Consider the following 27731-nt stretch of genomic DNA (forward strand, 5'->3'; position numbering starts at 1 on the left):
AGTTGAGGTTATTAGTTCTCCTCCTCGCACAATCTATGTGTGAGTGGCAGTTGAGGGTAGGTAGAGCCTGAGAGGCTCCATTTCCCGTATGGTGATATCTCTTCCCCATATCCTTTCATTTCTCGACTAGCGGGGCCTAGTCTGATTTCTGTGTAACCAGCGGGGCTGGTCTTATCCTGTTGAGTATCGGAGTTTCGATCTTTCCTCTCAGTTGTTTGTGACTAGCTAGCGGGGCTAGTCGGTTTTTCTTGAGCGGAGCTTCTCGTGATTTGTTTTCTAAATCGTTGCATGCATCGAGAGTTTTTAAGGAAATAAATGTGGGAAAATATAAAATCCATTTAGTTTAAAAATTGTTTATTTTTGTCCACTCACGCTAACGTATTTTATGTACTTTCCCCTGGGCCCTTCGGTTTCAAATGCCCAGTTTGCAGGCGAATTGGTTGAGGTCGGGCGTACACGGGTTGAGGCATAGTCAACAACATGGCTTCCGCATCTGCCTTTGAATTAGGTTTTCCTCTTATACCTTTCTGTTAGAATTGCTCTGATTACCTATGGGATTTATGCTATTCGAGTTGAGATGTGTGTTTTGGGAACTGGAGACTGATGTTGATTTGGGGAGCAGGGTGGCTCCAGGAGCATAAGGATGAATTGATTAAGTGTAAATGTTTTGTACAGGTTTGGGTAGCCCATTTTAGGGGAAGTTCTGCCAAATTTTTGGTAGAATTTCTTCTAAGGTGAGCCCCGCAGGGTCACTTCAGATTTCAGGGTGAAATCTGGGGCTGGTCCTGTCAAATTTGGTACTGAAACAGACTTAATAAATAGAGATGGATCTAGTTTAATTTGTGCATCATTTTTTTTTTTTGACAATGCATAGAAACATAAATCGGATTGTTTCTATTAATCGCAGTGATGGGTCTGTTGCTTCTTCGGATATTGAGATCAAAGATGAAGCTATAAACTTCTTTCAGAATCTCCTTGGTCAAAGTTTTCATCGTTCAAGGTTCTCTTTGGATAATTTGCATTTATTGGGGTTTAGTCCTATTAGTCTTGATCTTGCAAATTCTCTATGCCACGAGTTCACGTATGATGATATTAAGGCAGTCTATTTCTCTATGAATCCTAATAAGGCTCCGGGCCCAGATGGTTTTAACTGTTGCTTCTTTCAAAAGGCTTGGTCGATTATTGGTGAAGATGTTGTTGCTGCTGTTAAGGAATTTTTCTCTTCTGGTCTCCTCTTAAAGGAGTTAAATTCCACCATCATTACTCTTGTTCCTAAAGTGGCTAACCCCACTACTATGAGTGATTTCAGACCTATATCCTGCTGTAACACCTTATATAAAATTATTGCCAAGTTGTTGGCGAACAAGCTAAAGGGCGTTCTTCATCTTATTGTTGGGCCTTCCCAATCTGCCTTCATTCCTGGGCGCAGAATTGGAGACAATATCCTTCTTGCTCAAGAACTCCTTCGTGATTACCATAAAGCTATTGGTCATCCTAGATGCACTCTTATGGTGGACATTATGAAAGCTTATGACACTTTTGAATGGGATTTCATTCTTGCGACCCTTGAAGCTTTTAATATTCCTCCTACTTTGATTAGTTGGATCAAGAGCTGCATTTCTTCCCTGAGATTTTCTGTGGCTGTTAATGGTGAACTGGCAGGTTTCTTTGCTAGCAAGTGGGGTTTAAGACAAGGCGACCCCTTGTCTCCCTACCTTTTTGTTATTGCTATGGAAGCCCTCTCTCTTTGTATTCTTTGAAGAATAAATTGCTCGCCTTGTTTCCGGTATCATTAGAGGTGTGATCAGTTGAATTTATCTCACTTATGCTTTGCTGATGATCTGCTCATGTTCTGTAATGGTGATGAAAATTCTGTTCTTACTCTCTATGATGCGCTCTCTGATTTTGAATCTTTATCTGGCCTTACTGCAAGTGTTTCTAAGAGTAAAATCTTTCTTTCTGGTGTGGATGTGAACTCAATTGAATTTATTCTTCAAATTATGAACTTCCATGTGGGGACTTGCCCTGTTCGTTACTTGGGTATTCCTCTAATTACTACCAAATTGAGAATGCAGGACTGCTCTCCCTTGATTGATTGAATAGAGGCTCGTATCAAAAGTTGGGAGAATAAGGTGCTCTCTTTCGCTGGAAGATTGCAACTTATTCAATCTGTTTTATCTAGCATCCACGTGTACTGGGCGTCTCATGTAATTCTTCCCAAAAAAGTTCTCAAGGATATCGAAAAAAGGCTTCGTTGTTTTTTATGGGCTGGTAATTGCTTAGGTAAGGCTGCTGCAAAAGTTGCTTGGTCTGATATTTGCCTCCCTAAATCTGAAGGAGGGCTTGGCATTAAAGATTTACATTGTTGGAACAAAGCTTTGGTGATTCGCCACATTTGGAATCTTGTTTCAGGTTTCTCCAACTTATGGACCAATTGGGTGAAAGTTTATTTACCAAGGAATAATTCTTTCTGGAATGCTCCTCATCCTGCCGTGTGTTCTTGGAATTGGAGAAAAATGCTTAAAATTAGGGAGCTTTGTCGATCTTTCTTTGCTAATATCATTGGTGATGGTCATAATACTTCTTTGTGGTTTGATAATTGGCACCCTCTTGGTCCTCTTACTCTTAGATGGTCATCTAATATCATTGCTGATTCTGCTCTCTCTACCTCTGCCATGGTCAGTGATGTTATCTATAATAATAATTGGAGATGGCCTTCTCTCTCTCATGAGTTACTAGAGATTTGTGTTTCATTGACCCAAATCATTCCTAACTCTGAGGTTAGTGATTCTGTTCGATGGACTCTTTCTTCGAATGGGGTTTATTCAACTTCCTCTGCATGGAATGCCCTTCGTTTTTCTAGGCCTATTGTTCCTTGGTATCATTTAGTCTGGTTTGGTAGTTGTGTTCCTAGATGGAGCTTCATCTTATGGCTTGCTATTAGAGGAAGGTTACCAACTCTGGATCGTGTAAGACTTTTTTCTCCTTTTGCTGCCCATGAATGTGCTTTTTGTCTTGCTGCTGATGAGACTCACAACCATCTTTTCTTTGAGTGTGTTTATACCTTTGGCATTTGGACTCAAATTTTGTCTAAATGTGATGTGAGGAAAGGAGAGGATTAATGGCAGCATTTCATTCCATGGGCTGCTGCTAACTGGAAGGGTAAATCTTTATCTGTTGCAATAAAAAAGTTGGCATTGCAAGCTGCAGTATATGCTATCTAGCGCGAGAGAAATAACCGCAAGTTCCGTAACGAAAGCCTCCCTTATGCTGTTGTGTTCAAGGCAATTGTGGAGTCCATACGGTTATGCTTATTGTCTTGGAAGATCCATCCTTCTCCTTCTAACAGCTATATTATTCATGAATGGAGACTCCCTTCTTAATGGGGCCATCTCTGGGATGTATAGCTGATAGGTTGTTTGTCTTAGTTTCTCTTTGTTTTTATGTTCCCTCTTTGCTGAGGTTGTTGCTTTTTAGCTTTTTTAGCTACTGTTACTTAATGTCACTGTTGAATTCTTGGCATCCCATTCACTTAAAATAGAGTTGGATCTTTAGTCTGGCACTCTCACACAGCCATACATCACACCTAATTGTTACACGAAAAAGGAACATATTAAAGGGGCTTGTTTCCAATCTAGTTTGGCCTCTCACTGATCTTGTATCTCTACACTAAATATATGAATGTTTATCCCAGTCTCCTTAATCGCCATACAGAAACGGTCTCCTTAATCGCCATACAGAAAAGGCATACGTCATTTTAATCGCCAGGTGAAACTTTAGGCCTGAGCAGCTTCATTGCAGATCACAAAACTCCTTGGGTCAATGGTAATACTCTTAGTGCGATTATGAGTTTTGTATATCCCCACAAGTCGATCCGCTAACTCAAACATGTTATTTCTAAGGCTGCATTAGAATTCAACACACTTCTCAGCATCAGTGAACCAGGTACATATATTAACAATTCACCACCAAATTAAAAGCATTATTCAACCAACCTTATGATTATGAATTGTGCATCCTTTGTCTGGTCCTTCACGTAATGACCGACGATGGAAACATTCTTAAAGTCTACATTGAATTTCCAAAAGAAATCAAGAGAAATGAGTGCTGGCGCAAAAGAATGAAAACAGACAATAAATTCAGATGATAACAACAGGAATTCAGCTCAAAAGTACCTAAGGCAGCATCAATTTCATCCATCACATAAAGAGGTGTAGGCTTGTAATGATGCAGTGCAAACACAAGAGCCAATGAGCTCAATGTCTGCAAGATGCAAGAGGACCGAAATTAAACAGTTTCAATGACTTGTCTAGATGCGCATTGTTTAATTTTTATTCCAATAAACAACCAGTCAGCACAACTAAGAGTTACCGTTTCACCACCAGATAAGTTTGAAATATTCTTCCAACTCTTCTTTGGTGGTCTAACGCTGAAGACAACACCTTCAGAGAAAGGATCCAAGGAGTCGACTAGCTCAAGTTCTGCGTCACCTCCCAGCGTGATCATCTATACGTGCACATATGACAAAAGTGAGAAAATGTAAGCCTGCAACAAACAATGTCAGTTTTCTTACCAAACTGAAGAAAGCAACCAGCAGTAACATACCAACATGGAGGTTTATCCCAATCAAGTCAATCAAAAGCATTCCCAAGTGAGCATTTGCTACTGCTTACCAGAGGGAATGTGACCCCTATGCTAATTCAAAGTTTCAAACTGTTCAACATGCTCAATTGAAGACCAGAGGACCGAAATAAAGATACATACGTGTGTATACACACACACACACACACCTCTGTGTGTGTGTGAGAGAGAGAGAGAGAGAGAGAGAGAGAGAGAGGGAGACCTGATACATTTCTTTTAACTTCAAAGATATTGCATTAAATCCTCCCATGAAGTCATCCAACCTAGACAAATCATATTAATTTCAGACGAGTTATTACTTCAAATATTACAGAGCATGCAACCATAAAATATAAACAAAAATGTGACATGCCTCTTCCTTCTCAATTCATCATACTGCCTCTTTATGTCATCACGCTGTTTTGTGATAATACTCAGATCCTCCACTCTTTCGTTATACAATGAGATCTTTCTCTGGTACCTATCAAATTTAAGCAATTAGAACAGCTTTGCATCATATAAACCAAATCAGCTTAATTTTCCACTGAAAATAACGACAGCACATACTCTGAGATTGAATCAAGATTTGGATTCATCTCTTTCATTTGTGCTTCTAGAAGTGCTGCCGTTTCAATGGCCCTTTGAAGGTCGCAACAACTATTAAGATGTTCATCTGCCAAGGTTGCTTGAACCTTTTCAGATTCCACTAAATCTTTCTGAATTCTGCAAACATAATGTAGTATTAATAATTTTAAAATCATGAATAAAGCATTCTGAATAAGTATTTCCTCAGATCCACTTACTGATCCATATGCTTTATAAGGGCAGTTTGCAACTTATCAAGCTTGTCCTTGTAAGCCTTCCACTCAAATTTCAGATCCTTGTATTTCTTCTTCATAGCTTCTAGTTCAAACTCAGCTTTATCCTGTGACATTCAGCAAGGAAATTTTCATCATGTTAATTGGAGAAAAGATCCGGTCAGCATAAATAGATTATTAAGAAGAAAAAAATAATAATACACACACACAAAAAAACGATAACAGCATACTTCTAAGTATTAGATCGATACTATGCCACACATAGTGATCATGATCGACGAAGAAGCAAACGGCGAATAGTACCAGTTAGTACTAAGTGCCACTTACTAATTCTATGGTTCTGCTCACTGCACTGCAGATCATACTCAAAGTACTATTATGGCATAGTTACCACCTCTGGCATGTCAAAATCGTATCAACTGTGGTCAGATAGAATGATTTATGGAATCTATATGCAATTTTTCATTAGAGTACCTTCCATGCCCGCAATTCGTACACAGTCTTTTTCATATTGCAATACTCAGATTTTGCTTTATCCAACACAGCTTTATGTTCATCAATCAGCTGCACAAGACCAGAAATATGATATGTCAGATTTTTATTCATCTAAAAAATCCATATTGTCATCAATCAGCCACACAAGTTTCAAATAAAACAAGCTAATAAGAAAAGTGAACCTTCTGTGTTTCCTCGTAGTTCTCTTGAACTAGAGATGCCTTCTCTTCCTTTTCTTTGAAATTGGCACATAACGTTTCGTTCTCCTTTTTATGTCGTTCATACTTCTTCTTTGAATCTTGAATCACTTTTCTCAACTCCTTTATAGTTTGCTGGCCAGTCTCAATTTGGACTTTGTGGCGGTTGAGTTCAGTGTTCTTTTCATCAATATCCTGACAATTGATTGGGATGAATTAGGATAGACACTCCATAGCTAGGATAGTTCATAGTGATGCAGATACTTACAGACTTAATCTTATTGACCTTTGACTTCTGTACTTTTAAACTTTCACCACCAGCATTTTCTATGTTATGCTGAAGCTCCAGGACCTAAAATAAGAGAGAAGCAGTAATGGTCAAGCACTCGAAAAAAATTGAACATTTGTGTTACATTGTATTCTAGTTCCAGTCATTCCTGACTCATAGAATTAAATCACTATGTAGAAACTAGCTTTACATGTGCACGTATTTGGTTGTTTAGTTACTCAACATGATGAGGCCGCTACATGCAAGGACAAAACTGATAAATGAGTTCCTCACCTTTTCCTTAAGCTGCTTAGATCCTTGGATGAGTTCGTCGATCTTATTTCCTTCAGCAGAAATGATACTATCGAGTTTTCTTAGCTGATCAACCTCATCCTTCTTCGGCTGTGATGCAGCCTCCAAGGAACCAATTTGCATTTCAAGATAACTATGTTGTGAACTCAAACTGTCAATCTGTTCAAACAAAAATTTGTATTAATATAGCTTCTCAAATATACACAAGGTTCAACAATCCAGAATTACCTCTTTCTGGCTTTTAGCTAATTCCAACTCCCAGTGTGCAATTGCATCTTCAGAGGCTTGATATCTCTTTGCTGCGTCAGCAATATGTTGGCGGATATGGTTTAATTTATCTGTCATGCTGGCAAGCTCCCTGCTGGCATCTGTAACAGCTTCTTCTGACACTACAGTAGTACATATAGATCGGCCAATCTTACCACCACATGGCTTACTTCCACCACCAGTCATTGTACCAGATATTTCAAATAGTGCACCATCAAGTGTTACCGCTCGAAATCTGGGGTTTCCTCCATATGCAATACGTGCTGCCTAAAATTGGAAAAAACATCCATGTAAATTGCTGATTCTATTTGTGCCAGAAAAGGGGGATCAATAACTAGTTCCAGAAGAAGTTCAAAACTACTTGACATTGTAAGAAATCAATGCACTGAAAAATTGAAACCTCCCTGTCTGCGTTTAAACTGTATGAATGTTCACATAAAGTATGGACCATATTACAGAGCTAAAATGGCCCCAAGACATAAGCCACCCATCTTAGTATATGCTAAACACTACTTCAGCCAAATGGCTGCAATTTTCATGTTTGTTGTGGAATCAAATTATGCAAAATATAAAATAACAAAACAAACTTTTCAGACTTAACAGAGTAATTAAATGGCAGTATATAAGTACCATCTGAGCAATCCAAACCAAGACTTTGGAAAGTCAGAATAAACTCAATTACACTAAATTAAATTAAAGTTAAAAATGGAGCCCTTTGGTTCTGAAGTTATGCTCAACTAAACGGATACCATAAGATCAATACATGTGGAAGTCGAAACATACCTGATCTAGATCTTTAGCTACAACGGTATTCTTCAATGCTTTAAAGAAAGCAACTTTCATTCTCTGGTCCTCAACCCTAACTAGATCGAAAAGGTGTGGAACTCCTTCTGGAGTTCTTACATTCTCCTTCCTCACTGGTAAACGATCAGTGATCTTTTCCTGAGTTATTAAATGTATATGAAGTCAGAGTTCCACTACTCACGAATAAAACTCCAAGCAGTGCATACAACCAATACTGTATAACACAAATCTAGAATGTTTTGAAACAACTATAATTTTCCTCGATCTAAATGATGATATGCAACTCTGGTAGCATCTTCAGTAAGTATCCAGTCCAAAGACTTTTGTATGTGGCAACTCGCTTTGTGTTTCTCTTTGGTGCATGTTGGAAAAGCTAGCCTAAGACATCTGAAATATTTCTGTTGTAATGAATCTGGGCATCAGGCCAAAAACCACCTCCCATGCAAAAGCTATTTTAAGTGCTTAGAAGTTACTGAATTGCAGGATCTAGGATTTTGCACAAAACTGTAACATGGGACTCGTACCATTATCATGAAATTAGCAACACCAAGATTCTCCCTTCGGAGTAGCTCAACACAAGCTATTGCTCCATCAGTTGTTTCCACCACAATATTGTCAAGTCCAGGGCAAGCCGTTGATATGGCAACATCATATTGCTCTGCAAAGACAATGTTATTTGCCAAAAGAGTTAATTCCAGAAAAACTAAATAATGTGCCTATGGAAAGCAATGAATAACAGATTACGAAAGAAATATAAACTATTGTTGTGTTAAACATTAAACATCACAAGCACATGAACCATGGATCTAAGAGACAGCAGATATTTCACAGAGCATTATGCACAGATCTAAACTTCCACATATTTAACTATTTGTCGATAACAGTAGGAATGATAACCCAGATGTATATAAGCAGAAGTCAAATGTAACTTTTGAAACCTGAACAGAGCAAAGTCATCAGTAACTAAACTAGAATCTAAGATAAGAACACTCACCATCAATAGCACCTAAATCGCCCAGTCGGCCATGTATTCCCGGTATCCGGTTGGACAACTTAGCATGTAAAATTGCTTTTAAAAGTCTTCCCCTACTCTTTTCAGAATCCAGAAGATGCTTGAGTTCTGCAACCTTCTGTCTTGCAGCTTGTTCACAAGGTATGAGAGCTTCTTGTTCTTTGATGTATTCCTGCAAGATTACCTTTTCTTACTGCATGCCTTTGTGCAAAGTAATAATCAAAAGAAAGAGCTAGTGAAAATTCAATTATGAAAAAAATAAAAATACAAACCTGTTCGGCTTTACGGTATTCCGTCCTTTCGAACTTGCTCTTTTCTAGCTCATTCCGAATTTTTGTAATGTCTGCAGTTTTTGTTTGTATCAGTCCCCATATATCATCCATCTGCTTTCGAGCGTCTTCAAAAGCTGCACGACCAGCTTGATGCTGAAACAATTAACAATTTCCTTGAGCAATATACTTGAAATCCTTCTCAACCCAAAATGTACAAGTTCTTCAATCCAAGGAGCGATACAAAAAGAGCTCTCTTAGATTTTAGACACAAGAAGATTGTCATTTGAAATAATCTTTAAAAGTGAAGAGACACTTAGCATACCTAGAGATGCACAGAAGGTTATAATTGAAACAATCTCCACACTAATATAGCAATCTCACCTTTTCATCCAAAAGCTTGCGTTCAGTATATGCAACATCAAATTTCTTCCGGTGCTCAATCGGTTGTTTTTCCCAAGGTTCTAATCTGGAACGAACTGTTGTAAGCTCACAGCAATATGTTTCTGTATCCCCTGCATGCAAGAGGAGGAAAGCACGTAGCATATTAGAAAGCTGGCACCATGCAAAGAAGACTTGATATCGACAATGTTGAAAGTTTTACTAACTTTTAAAAAGTTAGCATAGTTCCACAACCAAAGATGAAACATTATATAACAGATATTGGCAAAAACACATAAGCATCTACATCAATTAAGCAAGCAGGAGTCATGCCCTGGTTCTTTGCCATTAAACCATAGAGATGCAAAACAAAACCCATAGACAGTAACTTTTAGATCTCGACAAAGTTTAAAAGTAACTTATGCTAGCCTTCAAAAATCAAACCAAGCGAGTCGTGATACAATCAAAGAAATTTGAAACTAGGGTAAAAGTGTAAAAAAACACAAAATCCTAAATTCAATTGAAATTGCAAAATAAAGAAAATAAAAAAATCAATGACAATAATAGTAATAGGAATTGCAAAGAGAGAACCTTTGGAATCCTCAATAATTTCCTCCAGGACTTTTTCTTCATCCAACAAGAGTTTTTGCAGTTGGCGAATACTTTTCTCAAGTTCTGGGATCTGACTAATCGAGTTCTCACAGTCCCTCTCTCTGTCACCAATCTTTAATGAATCCTGCAGTTGAAGAGAAATGTTATGATTTGTATCTGTCTTGACTTCAAGTAAAGAATGTATTCCGTTACCTTTTCAAGTTTTTCATCGAGTTTCTTGATCTTCTGCTCCACATATTGCAGATTCACCAGATATTTTGCACGCTCCTTTTCAAGATGCTTAAATTCATCCTTATATCTGTTGAGGGCGATATATAATTCCTGGTTCATTCAAATGAGAAGACAGAGTTTAGTATGTCTTGACAATTGAATTGACATACATGGTTTCTGACAACAACAAATCCATGAAAACCAAACCTCTTGTTGTTTCATATCCTTATCGTACGTAGATTCAAGCTCCTTCAGTGCATTATTACGCTCCTGGATCTTCTCCCTGAAACGTTAACCAATATTGTGATTGGAAACAAGTTTTGTACCAACTCCATACTAGCATCACAGAGTTTACCTATCGTTGTTCAGATTTTCTTCTAAGCTGGTTATATTTTCCTGTAGATCAAGCATTTTGGCAGAGGTATCTTCATGAGCCAGTTTTGTGGCTTTCTCTTGCCACTTTAGAAGTGACAACTCTTTCAGCATGTAAGTTTCCGCTTCATTCTTCCCATCCTGTTTCATGAGCCATGACATTTATCAAAACAAGACCAATGGAATGTATAAGGAGCTGTAAATCTACCCACGTGCAACTGTATGTACCTCCAAGCCATCTCTTTCTTTCTCTGCCAGCTTAACCATTTGCACGACACCGGATCTTTTCTCATTGAGGGACTCTAGCCTATGAGATCAATGAAAACAATCATGCAGACTAATTAGGAAAATGGGAATTCAATATCAAGAACCGCTGTATGTATGTCCTCTGAGTAACTATGGCGCAGCAAAGTTTACATTCTCCGGTAACCAGAGATCATAAAGTTATGTTTTGGAAAAGGAATGAAATGCAAGTGGTTAAGTTCTCTCAAGTCAGGTAACTTTAGCATGAGTATGTTTACCATCAACATACTATTTGATGCTAAAGAGCAATAAGCATTCATCTTTTCTGTAAAACAGTCATACATGTGAGATTTTTCCTTTAATGCATGCCAAAAAAAAAAATTTGGAACAGATTTTTCTTTTTCATGTGAGACTGGTTTCTATTCGTTTCCTTTACTGTTTCATTCCCTAGACTAGGCAGCAGAGAAGCATGATTGAAAGTAGAGTATGGTGCAGATGAGCAGGATTAACATGTAAGCTTTTCAATGAACTAGAGCATACTCTTGATAAGATTCATCAATTTTTTGGGCATATTTGCTGGTCCCGATAATGTCCTCAAGGTACTCGAGGAAGCCTTCATCCTGAGATCCTTGAGCTTTTGGCTTCATGAGTGAGATCTGCTCAACTTCACCCTGATGAGTAACCAGAAGGAAACTGTTAATATGGCGAGACAATCTGAATCAAACTTGATGAACTGCATGTCAAATATCAAACCTGAAGAATCAAGAAGCGATTGTTGTCCAGGTCAACTCCTTTCCCTTTCAGATTCTTGGTAACTTCAGTGAAATTGCTTGAACGATCATTGATGTAATACTTGGAGGAGTTATCCCGATACGCTACCCTAGTGATTACAAAATCACTTCCTGGAACAGCTTCAAACGTCCCATCATCCTGATCATAACGATTTCAAACAAAAAATCATGAAACTGATCGATTTTGTAAACAGCCTCCCACCTAACGGGTTCTTAAATTTGATCACAACTAAATTTATTCATTACAGATAGCACAAAGAAAGAAGAAGCAAAAGTGAAAAGGTTAAAATTACCAAATCCATGATCTCCTGGAAATGAACAGAAACTCCAGCACTATCTATATTCTGGCAATTAGGGGAGTTATGAATGAGCTCCGAAACTCTGTTAAGTCGCATCTAGACAATTACATTGCACAATTAGGTTTTAGGAACATAAAAACAAAATTGAAATGAAAATGAAAATGAAAATCGACGCTGATATACCTGCTTAGCTCGTTTTCCGAATACAAAGAGCATTGCATCTATAACGTTGCTCTTCCCACTCCCATTAGGTCCAACAACAGCAGAAAAGCTCTGAATCCAATCCAGAGCCAAAAACAAGTAAATAAACACATTCAACTCTTCTAAATTACAATATATTGCAAAATTAACACGAGTGTTTGAAGAGAATTGTAAAACCCTAACCTTGTGGAAAGGACCAACGCGCTGTTCCCCGGCATAAGACTTGAAGTTCCTCAAAACCATTTCCCTGATGAACAGCCTCGGCTTTCTGGAGTCGGACCCATCGGCCATGAACTCGTCCGGCGGCGGTTCCATCCAAAACGGACAAGGTTGTGTCGCTGTGAGCTTTCCTTCGACTCCTTCATATCGTCTGGGCGGGAAAGTTATATTCTGAGAGCGGGATCTGAAAATAGAAAACGGCCCCGCAGGCCCAAAGTAAAATCGGGTTTTAATCGGGTCAGTAATGCGTCATCCTCATCTTTTTTTTAGAAAAAATGCTCATTTACTCAATTTAAGCTTAAAATTTGTCTACTTGCTCCACTAACTGTTTTTTAACTCCGTTTACCCAAAACACTCTGAGGGATTATTTCCCCTTTACCCAATTAATTCTTTTTTTTCTTCTTTTATTTATTTTTGGGACTTTTTTGCTCTCTCTCTCTCTCTCTCTCTCTCTCTCTCTCTCTCTCTCTCTCTCTCTCTCTCTCTCTCTCTCTCTCTCTCTCTCTCTCTCTCTCTCTCTCTCTCCAAACGACGTCGGATTTCTCTCTCCCTCCCTCCATCCCTCCAGCAGGTCGCCCACGACGCCTGCTCTTGCCATCGCGGCGCCGAAACTCATCGTCGTGCTCTCCGCGGCCAGGCTCGACGCCAAGCCAACGGTCCTCGTCGCTTAGAAGCTCGGCGAGGCCGGGGTTGACCTTCTGAAGGAATCGACGACGGACTGAAAACTGCTATCTGCTATTGTGCAGTCATAACCATAAAAGTTATTACATTAGTGCCCCCCAGTAGACTTTGTATTGGGGGCCAATGATGACTGCTTTATTTATTGACGGACTGAAAACTGCTATTCCAAAGTAAATGTAGTGTTAAATTGCAGTAGTCGATAAATGAAAAAAATTGTGTGGTTTGTGTCAGTCTAGTGGGGGGCAGTAGACATAATATTGACCCTCAAAATGTGGGTTTTTAGACATTATCTGTTGTTTTGAGTGTGAATAACTTCTATAATCTGTTAAACATAGGAAGCGATGTAATGTTTGATGGTCTATTGGGGGGCAGTAGATACATTAGTGCCACCCAATAATGTCTTACTTAGGAGATAGTAATCATCTCTTGTTGATTTGTTTGTGATAAAGTGCAATACACTGTAAATCCTTGAAACTGGTGCAAGTTTTAATGGTTTAGTGGGGGGCAGTAGACACATTACTGCCCCCAAATAATGTCTTCATACGAAGTCAAAACCCTTCACTTAACTGGTGCAAGTTTTAATGGTTTAGTGGGGGGCAGTAGACACATTACTGCCCCCAAATAATGTCTTTGTTTTAAGTCAGAACCCTTCACTTAACTATCATTGAAAGATTATTGTACTTTAATAAACTCAAAACAACATAAGACTTATCAAAACTCTAATTTCAGTGATTAATTAACCACAGTTAAGAAATTAGTAGGGGGCAATAATATGTCTATTACCCCCCAATAGACCACAGTTTTGACATCGTCCGAGACTTGCAAGGGAAGCCCAGACCCGATTCCGGCGTGGAGCTTCGGAGCTTCCTGGACATCTGACGAACAAAACCGGCGAAGCTCAGAGGGGTTGGGATCGTGGAGTTAGATGGCGTCATCCTCTGGTGGTCCGACGGTGGGACGGAGCGGCGACGGTGGAGGCCGACATCGACGGTGGAGTGGTGGGCGTGGTGGCTCAGAGAGAGAGAGAGAGAAAGAGCCTGAGACGAGGTTAGAGAAAGAGAAAGAGAAATCGATGAGGGGGAGGAGAGAGAGAGATATGAGTTTAATTTGTTAATTAAAATGAGGGCAATACTGTCAAACACTGTTAGATTGGGTAAATGGGGTTAAAAAACTCTTGGTGGAGTAAGTGGGCAATTTTTAGCCAAAAATTGGGTAAGTGGTCACAGCCCCTTTTTTTAAATGAGAAACGTAATCACCCACACTCAGTCCTGAACGTTGGTGCTAAGGCCAATTTGGTACACCCACACTCACAATATTATCATTGTGATACCTGAACTCAAATTTTTGCACAAACATGATACTTCCCCCAACCTTCCTTGACGGCACCATTAAAAACAATGACGTGGCATGCACCTGGGGCAAACAAAGAATCCCTGCCTTCGACCTATCAACACAGGAGGCAAGGGAACCAACATCGCCGCCAAGCTCACGACCTACCCAATAGGTAGGGGATTTATTGAATACAAGGCTTTGATTTCTCACTTTAGTATCAAAATTAACTAAGGACCATAGCAACACTTGGTCAACACTTGTATAAAACTTAAACACAAGTATATATAAGCCAGATTCAAAAACCATATTAACCGAGTGAAACCAAAGATTCTTTTTTTTTTTTTTTTAAATTTCAATATAAAGAGGATCAAATGATTTCACTCATATCCTCATGGTGACTCAAACCCATGACCTCAATCTTAGATAGTGGGTGCTCTAACCAAAGATTCTTTCACTTGAGAAAAACTTCATCTGAGACCTCCTAAGGTCTACAGAACACTTCTAGGATCAATTTCTCAAAATTATACGACGATCCAAAGGTCGAGTTCTCACGGATCTCAAACCGATAAATCGAAATGACGTTAAACCTAACATGCTTCAAATGATCATAACATAAACCCATGATATATCAACATGCTCATATCTACGAGTAGAAGATAATCGTGAAACAGAACTCCAAAAACTCGTTGGACGCGCCGCCGCCAGTGGGTGGCTACACATGGGCTCCATGTGACGCGAAACAACTATCAAACTAGCTTAATCCAACCGTTTGGAATGTAGAGTACAACAAGTAAAGCAACTTTCATACCTAGAGCTAAGGTAGAATTAGCCTATATCGCCGCCTAAAGCCAAGAATTTCAAATTGGGATTCCGAGCTCCACACTTTGATTCGAGTTACAAGGCTTGCATTGATGTGATCGGGAGGAGGAGAGCTTCAAAATAGGGTAAGTATAGAGCTTAGCCGCTACCGGAATGGCTGGCATGAAGTAAGATTGTCACCTCCGAGTTTCGGGTTTTGATCTCCAATTTTCAGTGAGATTCGACGGAAAGGAGGCCAATGGCATGGATGGCGAGAAGGAGACGAACAAGTTTGTGGTGGTGGCGTTGCCAGACGGCAAAGAGACAGTAGGGTCGGAATGTCGAGTTTGGGTCGGGGTCAACCATAAAACAAAGAGAGTTTAGGTTTTACGGTTTTCGAAAACGGGAATTATGAAATTATGGAATTAATTTCTGAAAAATCTATAATTATAGTAAATTTTCAAAATTGAAAATTCTATTAACCATAACTTTTTCATACAAACTCCGATTTCGCATTCTGCATGTCTACAAACTCATATCAATGCACTCTATGAGTTTCGTGAATAAAGTTTTTGGAGAAAATCAATGAATAAAGAGTCAACCCCTGACCCCTCGAAAACAAAACGTTTTGAGTAATTATTCGTCCAAAATACACTCACTTCACCCCTGAACCACGTAATTGTACTAGCAACCAAGTTAATAATTTTTGAAAAATTACCAGAAATTAATAACGAATTTATGGGGTATTACAATGTTAACATAAGGACAAGGCACATACCTGATGTGGAGAAGGAGTTGAATGTCATTAGTGCAGGTCTTAGTCTTCTACAGGTCTCTAAGTCTGAGTAATCTCTCAATGGGGCTAGTAACTGTAGAACTTGTTGTCTAGAGAATGCAGGGACCTAGACTTATATAGAGGTTGATATTATGGTTCTTCCCATAAAAGTAATCCTAATACTAAACAATTACTTTTCTATATAATGTATCAATATACATTACTCGAATATAGATATACATATAATATCCATATTATAATAGGATTAGAATCTCTAAGCAATCTCAGCCACTTCATTTTTAAGTCATTAACTTGTTAGTGTAATTACTTCATGTAAATAATGATGAGTTCGTTCACAAAATAATTCTTACATTCTCCCACTTGGACCATCAGTACTTAATCAATAACAAGATTAACAAAAATCAATGAAGCAACTATTAAAGTGTGCTGATGAAATTGCATAGACTTCAAAACTTAAAACAAGCTTAGTCAAGTTACAACAACTAATATATAAAGCTAAAGAAAGCAAATGCTTATAAATGTCAGTAATGTCATATGAAAGAACCTCAAAGATAGAGTATGGCGTACCTGACACTGCATTGCTCGTGGAAGATGAAGACGCAGAGCATGAAGGCAGGGCCATCTCAACTTGGAAGTCTTGCAATGCAGCAGGAGGCTTTGTTGCACGTGTGGAACGTCATAGCAAAGGTTGGGAAGTAGAGGCTGGAATAGGAATGGTATATGGAGGATGAATGTCCGGATTTGGTGGTGGTATAATTGATGAAGGGAATATCTCGATAGCTGATGAGCCGGAATTAGGAGATGTGGTAGAATCCGAGAGATTTGGCGACGGATTAGAAGATAGGGTAGAGTCAAAGAGATTTGGTGCACTCACATGATCATCTTTGATATGAGAAGATAGAGTTGGGGTAGGAAACAACGTGTTTTGTGGTGGTGTGGAGTTAGGACTCAAAGAAACCCTATTTTGAAAAGGAAATTCAGTTTCAAAGAACACTACGTCTCTAGAGACCAAAATATTTTCATCATGTAAACGATATACCTTGTAGCCCTTTTGTCTGTTTGGATAGCCTAAGAACACACACTCAGAAGAACGAGGATCAAACTTTGTAGGGCATAAGGGATGAGTCTCTGAGACAAAACATTTACATCCAAAAACTCAGAAATGGGAGTAGTTTGGAACTTTGTTGAAGAGCATTTCAAAAGGTGTTTTGCTTTGCAAAAGAGGTGTTGGTGTTCGGTTGATCAAATATGTAGCGGAAAGTATTGCATCACCCCAAAAAGGTTTTGTCAAGTGAGATTGAAACAAGAGTGCACGAGCCATATCTAGCAAATGTCTATGCTTGCGCTCAGCTATGCTATTCTGTTATGGTGTATTGATGTAGCTAGTTTGATGCAAGATACCTTTCGAGGAATAAAATTGAGAACACTTGAACTCAGGGCCATTGTCACTGCGGACTGTCTTAACCCTACTATCAAACTGATTTTCAACAAGTATGATGAATTGCATAAGAAGTTTTCATGCTTCAGACTTATTGTTCATGAGATAAATCCAAGTGAAACGAGAAAAATCATCTACGATAGTAAGGAAATATTGTGCTCCTGAAATGGATGGAACATGGTATCCTCCCCATATGTCAACATGGATCAATTAATTCGAAACAACGATTACTCATAGAAGTACTTAAAGAAAATGGCTTTCGAGTTTGTTTGGCCAATGGACAAATAGAACAATGACTTGTGTCACATGACTTATTGCGCAAGAGAGGGGAAAATGGAGATACTTTGCTTGACGGGTGCCCTAGCCTCCAATGCCATAAGTCATCGATTTTGCTTCTCACCGCATTGCACGTTCCTTCCTTAGGCATGTTGAGGCAGTATAGTCCCTCACTCTCAACTCCCGTCCCAATCATCCTCCCCGAACGCAGGTCCTGAATGAAACAAACATGCTTGAGAAATATGGAAATGTAAAATGAATCCAAAGCAAGCTTGCTTATTGAAATGAGGTTCAGGTAGAATGTGGGAACACATAGAACATTATGAAGGATGAAATGAGATGAAAAAGTCATTCTCCCAATGTGAGACACTGGAAGTCTCTGTCGATCTGGTAATCTCACAGTCCTATTGTGCACAGGATAACACGAAGAAAGAAAGGTTGCACTGCATACAATGTGGTCGCTAGCCCTGCTATCCAAAATCCATACTACATCCTTGTTATCATGATAAAGTGCACAAATTTTACCTGAAATTTCTTTAAGGTTTGGTACGTTACCCACAAAGTTGGTCGTGGATGGTTTGTTGGTATTCAGCATCCCTAACAATTGATTTCCATCTTTCACCTTGTTCCATGCTGCTTGTATACGGTTCAGCAGCCCCTGCATCTTATTGCACTTTGTTTTGGAGAATGGAAAGTTCACTGCATCCTCCTTTCCTTCACTCATGGTACCAACATGGTTGGCTTTTGAATTGCTTGATCCTTCTCCCATCATTCTCTTCCTTCTTCTGCAATAGTTGTAGGTGTGACCATTGTCGTCACAGTAGGTGCACTTGAGATGTGCCCTACAATTCCTTGTGTAATGATTTGTTATATTACACTTCTCACAATACTTATTCTCTCCTCCCATGAACTGTGAATCACGAGAAAAGGATTGAGCACTCTTCTCTTGTTTCTCAAACTTTTCTGGCTTCTTGACCGCAAAAGCAGAAGCTTCTGTCATCTATCCACTCTTGCCTGCAGTTGCTTCCACTTTGTTTCTCTTGACGAAGCACCATGGCATATGCCTAGTTCAATGTTGGTAAAGGATCAAGACTGATGATATTGCTCCTGATTTGTGCTAATCCTTCATTCAATCCCATCAAAAACTTCATTGTCTTCTGAGCTTCGATGAAAGACTTGACTTCTGGAGCGGCATCATAGCTACAAGGAGGGAAAGAGCAAAGAGAGTCTTTCTCATCCCATAATGCCTTCAGTTTGGTGAAGAATGAAGTCACCGATGTACCTCCTTGCTCACAACCATGAATAGCGCTCTTAACTTGAAATAACGCAACTGTGATTACCTATGAAAACCTCTCAATCAACTCTAGCCACATGCTTCGTGCATCTTTACAGTGTATCACATTATTGGAGATGTCTTTCGACATGGCTCCCAGGTTCCAGCAGCCACGTTTTCACTAAAGTCTCTCCCACTGCAATTACTCGGAAGGATTATGAGTTGGTTTCGCCAGAGTCCCATCAACAAAGCCCTTCTTACTCTTGATTGTTAGTGCCATAAGCATCGATTGTTCCCATGTAGTATAGTTGTCTTCCAACAAAGCATGTGCAACAAGCATGGCGCGTGGCTGGTCTGAGTGGTGGAAAAATAGCAGATGGTTGGAATTCTCCCATGGTGCAGCATTCTTGGAGGTCTGTTGATCGAGAGGCTTTTGAACGACAGCCTTCTCTTCGTCTCCGGCCATGAGGTAAAGGTTGTAAGTGCGTTTGTTGGATTGGTAGGGTTTCTAGGTCCTCAGAAGCATTAAGGCTCTAATACCATAAAGAATTTGGAGATGAATATGTTTCCAATATTATGATTGAATCAGAGTGTATTACAAATTTATATACAACTCTATGCTAATCTCTCCTACGTGAAAGTAGGGATAACTATAGTAAAGTATCAGAAACTAACTATACATATCTTTACCGCTATTCAATCATATCCTAGAGTATCAGCTCTGATTCCTTTCCTTAATAATAACTGTTATTTAGAATTCAGATATTTCTCTGCACAAATTTGACAAAAGATATGTTCATCAGTTATTGTGCCAACGTTGAAATGCTTTATGTCATTTACATTCCTTTGAGGATTTGATTTTTTTATTTTTATATATATATATATTTTTTTTTTTTTTGAAAAAGTCTATTATGGCATCTTGGGTTGAACTGCTGAAGCATTAATTTCATTAGCTTGTAGTCAACGTCCTTGTCCAAAGATACAGAACTTTGAAAATATAGGAACAACTTCATACGAATGTTTTGGAGTTAATAGAGAACCATAGGGATCGATATACATCATTTGAGTAATTTAAGATTATAAACTGAGCAGGAAATTTTTTGTTAATTGATTATTGAAATAGTTTTTAACTGTTTTTGTTAACATAGTAGCATGAAGATGAATCTAGGAAACTTTGAAGAGTGAAGAGTATTATTCTAAAAGAGGGGATTGAATAGAAACAGATTGGAATAGCTCAAAAAATAGTCAGTTAATCAAACAAAGAAGCTAGGATATGGTATATATAGAAGGTGAAACCATGTGAATGTGATCAAGGTAGGTAAATAAAGTTCAAACAAGCAGATGTGTTTAATTAAGAACCGTATCATAGGTACTATATATCTAATTAAGGTGCATTGCATACATAATATGATTTGATCTGTGCTGGCTTAGCCCAAGCCACAAATCATATAGATCATTAAGAACATGACATAGTACACATATACTAGGTTCAACATTAAACTTCGTAGTCTACCATATATAATCTACTCCAATAATTTCAAAATATCTAGCAGAATCAATATTGTTCTAAGATGAAACCACTGAGAGGGACAATATGAAGAAATGACACCTTTAGTACATTAGTACTGCAAAACCATATAGCAAGCTTATTAAATTTTCACCCAACCCTTTGAGACTTTTCTCATAGCTACTGTAAAACAAGATTGGTTTGTTTTGATTTTGCTACTAGTTTGAGGTTCAAACCAAACCAATTTGAACAGTTATGTTATCCGGATTCAATAAGTAAACTTTTTAAGTACTAGTACCACATAACTACTTGAAAATGACCCTCAAGTGTCTTGTAAATCATCGTCAACTTCTTTGCAGTCTTATTTAACATCTCACTTTTGCTCTATGCAAATGGTAGAAAGTTTCAGTCTTTCTAACCATGATAAAAGCTATTATTGATCTGCTACTACTATTCAAATTGAATTGATATGCTACTATAAAGTTTATATTTTAAGTCAATGATATGCTACTGTTATGCTATTGTTCAATGATATGATCTGTAATTTGGTTCAATGACATGAGTGGCTACTGTCAATGATATGATCTGCAAGTGTTCAAATTGAGTTGATCTGTCATTCATGGATTGACAGATCTAATTGCTCCTGCTACTGCTATTACTCCTGCTGTTACACCTGCACCTGCTTCCACTCCTGCTCCTGCTACTACTACTACTACTGTTGCTGCTCCTAATATTGCTACTGTTGCTACTCCTGCTACTGCAAATGAAGCTACTATTGAACCAAAGACACGTTTAGCAATAAAGAAGAAAAAGAAGCTTGACGAAAAGCTATGAGATTCTCTTTTTTTTTTTTTTTTTGAAAGGGAGATTCTCTCTCTTAGCAACGTGTAAAAGGAAGAGTTTTTTTTTTTTGGTTTTTGAAAAGTAACATAAATAGATTATTCTCAGGAAAAAAAAGTAACATAAAAAAAGGTCAAAAGAAATAATTAAGGGTAAAATAGTAAATTAACTCATGATATATGGCAATGAAGAGCCGATTGTTTTTATTTGTAAGATTTAGTCCTTATGTTTTTTTTTTAAAAAAATATTTAATCCTTATATGTTTAATCTATACTATTATTAAGAAAAGAGAGTTTGTCAGCCAAAACAGAAAAATTTTACCAAAATATCCCTCAAATATTAAAAAACATTTGAACTGAAATATTTGAGAAAGACAAAATGATCAATTCACAAATAAAAGAAAAACAGAAGAAATTTAACAAAAAAAATCAAAAATCAAAAATAAAAAACAAAATATGTGCAGCAATTTTCTCCACATTCTGTGGAGTAACTTTCTACGTAATTATCCACACCCTAGAGCATGTTTGGAGTCTAGTTATTATTAAGAGAAGAGAGCTTGCTCTCTAAAACAACTTTTATCAATTTAACATTTATATATTAAAAAACTATGAAATATAATTAATTAATATGGATAATATAGTAAATTTCAAAATAGAAAATAAATAAATAAAATTATAAAATAGTAGAAAACTGATTAGTTATATGAAAAGCTTTTTCACTACTTTTAATTTCTTTTCACACACAGAATAAGTGGGCCATGCTAGTTCAATCTTTAATGATGTATTTTTGCAGTCATTTGTTGTCAATAATTTATGTGTAATTTATTAATATAAAATTGCGTAAATGGAAGATTTGATCAAACCTTGAACACGAAGTTTCTGGTGGATTTTATAGGCTGCGCTGCTCATAGAGTCATAGAGTCATGGCGATAGTTAGGCATGTGAAATTAGTTAGAAAGCCCACGCCGTAACGTGCCTTTACAAATAACTGGCACGTGACAACGTGACGCCACTTAAACCACTAACACACAGCGTCCCTCCCACGCTCCCAACCTTCGCGTGGCCTTCGATCTCTTTTTCTTTTTATTTTTCTTCTTCTCTGTTCAAAAATGGCCTCAATTTCGTAACCAAAAAAAAAAAAAAAACCAAAAGGTCTCAATTTACAAAGAGAGAGAGAGAGAGAGACAGAGAGAATAACAAGCGAGTAGCGTAGAAATGAGTCGAACCATCTAAAAACACCGATTGCTCTTCTTCTCTCTCTCTCCCGCCCTTTACTCGCTTCGATTCCTTCGCCCAATTCATCCCTCTTCTCTTACCAAATCCCCTTCTGCGAAGCCTTTTTATATATCTGGTGCGATGCTCTTTCCTTCTTCTTTTTTTTTTTTTTTTTTTTTTTTTTTTTTTTTGTGTTCTTTGTTCATTCTTCACAATTTGTATAGTTGCGAAGAAAAATCCGAAAATTTAATCGAGTTATGGTTTTCTTTATTTTATTGCTGAAAAGGTGGAAAATTTATTGTTGGGTTTTTTTGCTTTGCTTGTAAGTTGAGCAATCCCAACTCCTCAATTGCATCTCACAGGAATAGGAACCTCACTTTTGGGCTAAATTTTACGATTTGGGGTTAAACAGATGGTGCCCAGAAGTTGAAAGCATGATTTTTTTTCTTTTCTTCTTTTTTTACATTTTTACTTTAACTTTTGTCTTTGCGTCTTTTAATTTTTGGGATTTTGAAATTGAATATTAGTATTGCGGATCTCTCTTAGATGGATAAAGGTCAAGAGGCCATGTGACTTCATGTTCTCATTATTGGCTGTTTAATTAATTTGTGAAGCTGTCTTTCATTAATCAAACACGTTATCCTGTATAAATCTCTGACCCGGTACTTTGTTTTCGCTTATGATTTGATTCAGATGCACTTTTCTCTCTGCAACTAACTCATCTCGGATCCAGAATTGCTCCTACTCCAGCCAGGTTAGGCTCTTCGTTTTCAATTCTGGATTTTCCGGATTGTTTTCTTGGCTGAACTGTACCTTTCTGGCTGGAATTGGCCTTGCAATTTTTACTGATTTGAAACTTGTATCTTAAGGGTTGTTTTCTTTTCCCGAAAGTAGTTCAGTTATCTTCTTGCATTGCACTCGATGCTTGTTTCGATGCATGTTTGCAATTTGATTTGTGAAGAACATGCGCCTTTTCTTTGTTATGGTAGCTTAGCACATTGCTTTGTAGTTCTGTGATTCTTTCAGTAGAGGCAACAAACAGTGGTCTTTGAACTGCTGAAGGACTTTCGGTAATTTGGTTGTATATTCTAGAGCCATTAAGTGAGTTGAATGCATTTGTGGGGAAGTCAATTGAGACTGTAAGGCTTCACAGGAGAAAAATATAATGAAAAACGTGAGAATTTAGATATGGTGTGGAAGTGAGATCAAAAGGTATCTTGAGAGGTGGAAACGAGAGGTTCCTTGGTGCTTCATGTGGAGAAGGTTGAAGATTGAAGGATGAAAATATTTTATGATGCCTACTTTAGATAGCTGAATGATACCGCGCATGTTCAGAAGGATCCAGATTTTGTTAGGAAAACCAAATTAACAGGTCTTGTGTCTGTAGTTTTGTATGATCATAGCCTCATAGGACACAATAGCAGAACTAAACAGTATGAGGAGAACTTTCTGAGGAATAGAAGTTGCTTGAAATCTTTCCATGGTAATTAAGTACTTCCACTTCTACCGCACAAGTATGCTTTCTTTGGTTGCACTCAAGCAACTTTGTGGACCCTCGACTGTTTTTCCTTAAAACAAAAGACTCTTGGATTGAATTTTATGCCTCATTGGATTTGCTGGTGCAAAAGAGTTTTACTTTTTATCTGTTGAATAAGTTAAAAAGACTATTTTGATCCTTCACCACCAGTGATGATAACTTTTAACCATTTAAGTCTCACCCCCTGTTGAATGTTGCATAAGCTCGGTACAAATGTAGAGCCTTCTTCAGTAAGTCCATCAAAAGTTTGAAAAACAATAGCTTGTCATACTTGTTACAAGGGCTGCATTGACAAACTGATCACTTTGAAGTTGCGATGTGTATGCACTTCTATTTTTCATTTTTGGATAAACCTTGCAATATATGTATCCGATTTTGGAAACAAAATACTGTCAAGTTCTGAAATGAAGTGTCTTGTGATGTTCAGAACAGTAGTAGAATTTCTGCACGTTTAATCACCTTCCTCTTTCTGCAATACTTTAATCTTTTGAGATTAGTATATTGCAACATTTCTGGCACTTGAAATCCCTTTGGCTTTTATTTAAACATTAATCATGAGAAATAATTTGGAAGGAAATGGTGCCAGATTAGAAGTGGTCCGTGATTTGCTAGATTAATGTTTAGGATTAGTCACTTCATTCACCCTCCTTTTGCTCTTCCTTCTACAACCCTTTATCTTTTGAAATTAGTATTTTGCAACATCTATGGGCTCCAAAAATCTGTCTGAAATGTTAATTTTTGGAATATGCATCTTGCTGGATTGCAGAATTCTGTATTTAGCTAAGCAGCCTAGTATACGCCAACCTAAGTCAGGAGGCTACCATCCTTACCCAGTGTAATTTGAAATTTGTCAAGCAAGAATGCCTCTGTTTTATTACGTGATTGGAACAACTGTTCTGGATGGTCTAGATGGCCCTAAGTTGTCACATCTCTTGGACTATATGAAGGTATATGTCCCCTGGTTGTGGTCAGGTAACACTTAAGTGAGTACTTCTTTTCTTTCTTTTTTATTGTGTTTTTAGTTATTCTTGTTATTATTCTGCTTTTTGTTGATATAGTGAGGCTTAGTTGTTTAGAATATTTTTTGGTTCTTCTTCATTTGAGAATGGATATGCATCCATTTGTGCCCGCCATGTTGCTATATTTGAAATCCTAATGTGGGAGGAAATTGCTAATATTCACCTCTAGGATAAAGAATGTAATGGGAAAGTTAGCTCGTTCACAAATTTAATTACCTAGTTAAGTACAAGATCCAAATATCTATAGGATAGGAGATTAGGAGATTATGGAGCAAAGTGCCTAAAGGAGTTTGATAGTATGATTCATGAAGTGTCATAAGTGCCTCCAGCTTGATGTCTAATGCTTTCTTGGCTTGCTATAGAAACTGCTGATGGGGATTTTTTGTTTTTTTTTGTTTTTAAGCAACTTTTCAGACAAGAAGTTTTATCTTATGTCCTCTGTTCCACCAAACTATAGGCAGAAGTTGAGTATTCTCAGCAAATTTATGTTTTGTGTTCTGCATCCATTGTGAGATGTGTTCCTCAAATTATTGATGATGAAAACTGCATATGATTTGTTTTCTGACGTGGGATTCTGATTTCTTATTTTGCTCCTGTTAATCTGTGATAATTAAACCCCAGATTCACATATGTATGCATGTAGTAGTCATGTACATATGTGAGTGTGTGACATTTTTCATATTACATGCGTGTGTGTGCACGCGCGCGCACACGTGTGTTTATATATATAATGCGTATAGCTCAAAATTTTAAAGGTTCATGTATTTGTATATGTGCAATATGGTTTTCAGGTATACCCGGAAAATGGCAAAAGGTAGCAGGGGACGACGCAGGATTGCTTCTCGACAATACAGGTCAGCTCCATACCCATTGAGCTCTAATGAAGATATCTTTGAGGATCTGTGCCCTAAGAAATGCTCCAAAAACTTGGAGAAAAAGGACTGGGAGGATGCAACATGTTCTGTGTGCATGGAATACCCTCACAATGCCGTTCTTCTCCTATGTTCCTCGCATGACAAAGGTTGTCGTCCTTACATGTGTGGGACTAGTTTTCGACATTCCAACTGTCTTGACCAGTACAAGAAAGCTTACACGAAAATAGTGTCATGTGATCATGGACAATCATTGCATGGCTCTGCCACTAATCCAATTGTGGTACCAGATTCTGGATTGCCAGTTGAGAAGTGTGAAATCACAGAGCTTGCATGCCCCCTCTGTAGGGGCCAGGTGAAAGGCTGGACTGTTCTTGAACCAGCACGAGAATATCTGGATGCAAAACAGAGAAGCTGCATGCAAGAAAACTGCTCATTTGTTGGAAATTACAAGGAGCTTAGGAAGCATGTTAAGGCAGAGCACCCGTCAGCCCGGCCACGGGAAGTGGATCCTGTAGTTGAACAGAAATGGAGAAGCCTTGAACGTGAGAGGGAACAGGATGATGTGATTAGCACAATACAGTCGTCCATGCCAGGAGCAATGTTTTTCGGAGATTATGTAATAGAAGGAAATAATTATGGATTTGATTCGGACGAAGAGGATGGTGGTTTTGATGCAGATGCTGCAGGAAGGAATGCAGGGTTCGGGTTGGGTTTGGATGTGGTTCTTCTTTGGCATGCATTTGGGTCCAACAGACGGATGAGGCAGCATGAGAGGGCATTCCACCAGGCATCAGAGGGTAGTGTTGCCATCCGGCACACGACTCCTATTGGTGGTTTGGATTCCTCTGACCAAGATGACGACAATGACAGTAACGGTGATGATGATGGCGGCATGTCATTGGTGAGCCGGCTCCGGCGTCATGGCAGGGTCTTGCTGGGACGCTCCGGGAGGAGACGTAGACGTAGAGAAGCAAATAGTGAGGAACAATAGGCTGAACAATGGTTAAGGGGGAGGAATAGGAAAATTGCGTAGGCACACAAATTTTAGGAGGGACTGCACAAAGCAAAATAAAAAAAGAAGGTATGATTTTACTTTCTCGCATTTGCATTGATTTATTTCTCGTTTGAATAGCAAGGGAAAAGGTAATGGAGATGATGGTTCCTTTTCCCTGTGTTGTGTAATATATTTTCAAATGTAACTTTTCCTTAGTTACCCATAATCTGCCCCTTAACCTATGAATATAACTTCTTCTGTATGTATTTCGCGCTGGATTAAAAGCCTACATTTGTATTTTGTGATTATATTCAAGATTTTCTGATTAGCTATCAAGACTTTGTTATTATTGTTATTTTTTTGTTTCTGGATATTTTTGCCACCATTCAGTAGGAAGAGCTTTATCTGACTCGAAATAGCATATGACCAAAGATTATTGTGGCGTCTGTGACCTGACATCTTCGCCACTTCCAAAGCCTCGGGGATAAGATGAGGTGACTAAAAAGTGTTACAAAATTTCGAATATCTCTATAAAATAAATAAATAAATGAATTAAAAATAGTTGTTTGCACTTGAACGGTTACCAAAGTTGGAAATTTGTCTCATTTCGATCGACGTCTACCTTAGCTGTCTCAGCAAGTGTTAATGTTAGACGACCTTGTCGAGATTGAGGTTAAATGCCAACACTAGTATCACCAAGCTGGTTGACGCAGTCGGATTGATAACTAGGTTTACCAGCAATAAACCTAAGCAAAAGATTC

General features: G+C 38.2%; 2 protein-coding genes and 1 pseudogene across 4 annotated transcripts; 2 read left to right on the plus strand and 1 right to left on the minus strand.

Moving 5' to 3' along the window:
* The first annotated feature begins 2504 nt into the window (after window positions 1-2504).
* LOC112177991 lies at window positions 2505-3562 on the plus strand (annotated as a pseudogene).
* A 76-nt stretch (window positions 3563-3638) lies between these two features.
* Window positions 3639-12473, minus strand: LOC112176424 (structural maintenance of chromosomes protein 4). The gene is given in 29 exon segments (XM_040510490.1): window positions 3639-3903; window positions 3996-4068; window positions 4176-4263; window positions 4372-4506; window positions 4844-4904; window positions 4953-4992; window positions 4995-5101; window positions 5188-5343; window positions 5424-5545; window positions 5913-6002; window positions 6116-6325; window positions 6399-6482; window positions 6693-6869; window positions 6939-7244; window positions 7761-7919; window positions 8306-8439; window positions 8776-8965; window positions 9066-9218; window positions 9447-9577; window positions 10035-10179; window positions 10248-10376; window positions 10473-10548; window positions 10621-10778; window positions 10866-10944; window positions 11421-11551; window positions 11634-11810; window positions 11965-12066; window positions 12154-12243; window positions 12355-12473. Coding segments are annotated over 29 exon segments (3738 nt in total). The 5' UTR covers window positions 12463-12473; the 3' UTR covers window positions 3639-3776.
* A 9995-nt stretch (window positions 12474-22468) lies between these two features.
* Window positions 22469-27306, plus strand: LOC112176425. Of its 3 annotated transcripts, none has more exons than XM_024314346.2 (4): window positions 22469-22681; window positions 23239-23299; window positions 24849-25065; window positions 25893-27306. In XM_024314346.2, the coding sequence occupies exons 3-4, from the start codon at window positions 25034-25036 to the stop codon at window positions 26965-26967; spliced, it is 1107 nt and encodes a 368-aa protein (XP_024170114.1). In that variant the 5' UTR covers window positions 22469-22681; window positions 23239-23299; window positions 24849-25033; the 3' UTR covers window positions 26968-27306. The 3 variants fall into 3 exon arrangements, with proteins under 3 accessions (XP_024170114.1, XP_024170116.1, XP_024170115.1); XM_024314348.2 differs by having other exon boundaries at window positions 24849-25054; XM_024314347.2 differs by lacking the exon at window positions 24849-25065 and having other exon boundaries at window positions 22470-22681.
* Window positions 27307-27731: the final 425 nt, after the last annotated feature.

This window comes from Rosa chinensis, chromosome 7 (assembly GCF_002994745.2).
Source record: "Rosa chinensis cultivar Old Blush chromosome 7, RchiOBHm-V2, whole genome shotgun sequence".
Classification (NCBI taxonomy): Eukaryota; Viridiplantae; Streptophyta; class Magnoliopsida; order Rosales; family Rosaceae; genus Rosa; species Rosa chinensis.

Excerpts from the sequence above, each read along its gene's own strand:
- LOC112176425 (XM_024314346.2), top strand. The coding sequence starts at position 25,034 with ATGTCCCCTGGTTGTGGTCAGGTAACACTTAA. Across the intron at positions 25,066-25,892 it reads TGTGGTCAGGTAACACTTAA|GTATACCCGGAAAATGGCAA; the intron begins GTGAGTACTTCT and ends TATGGTTTTCAG.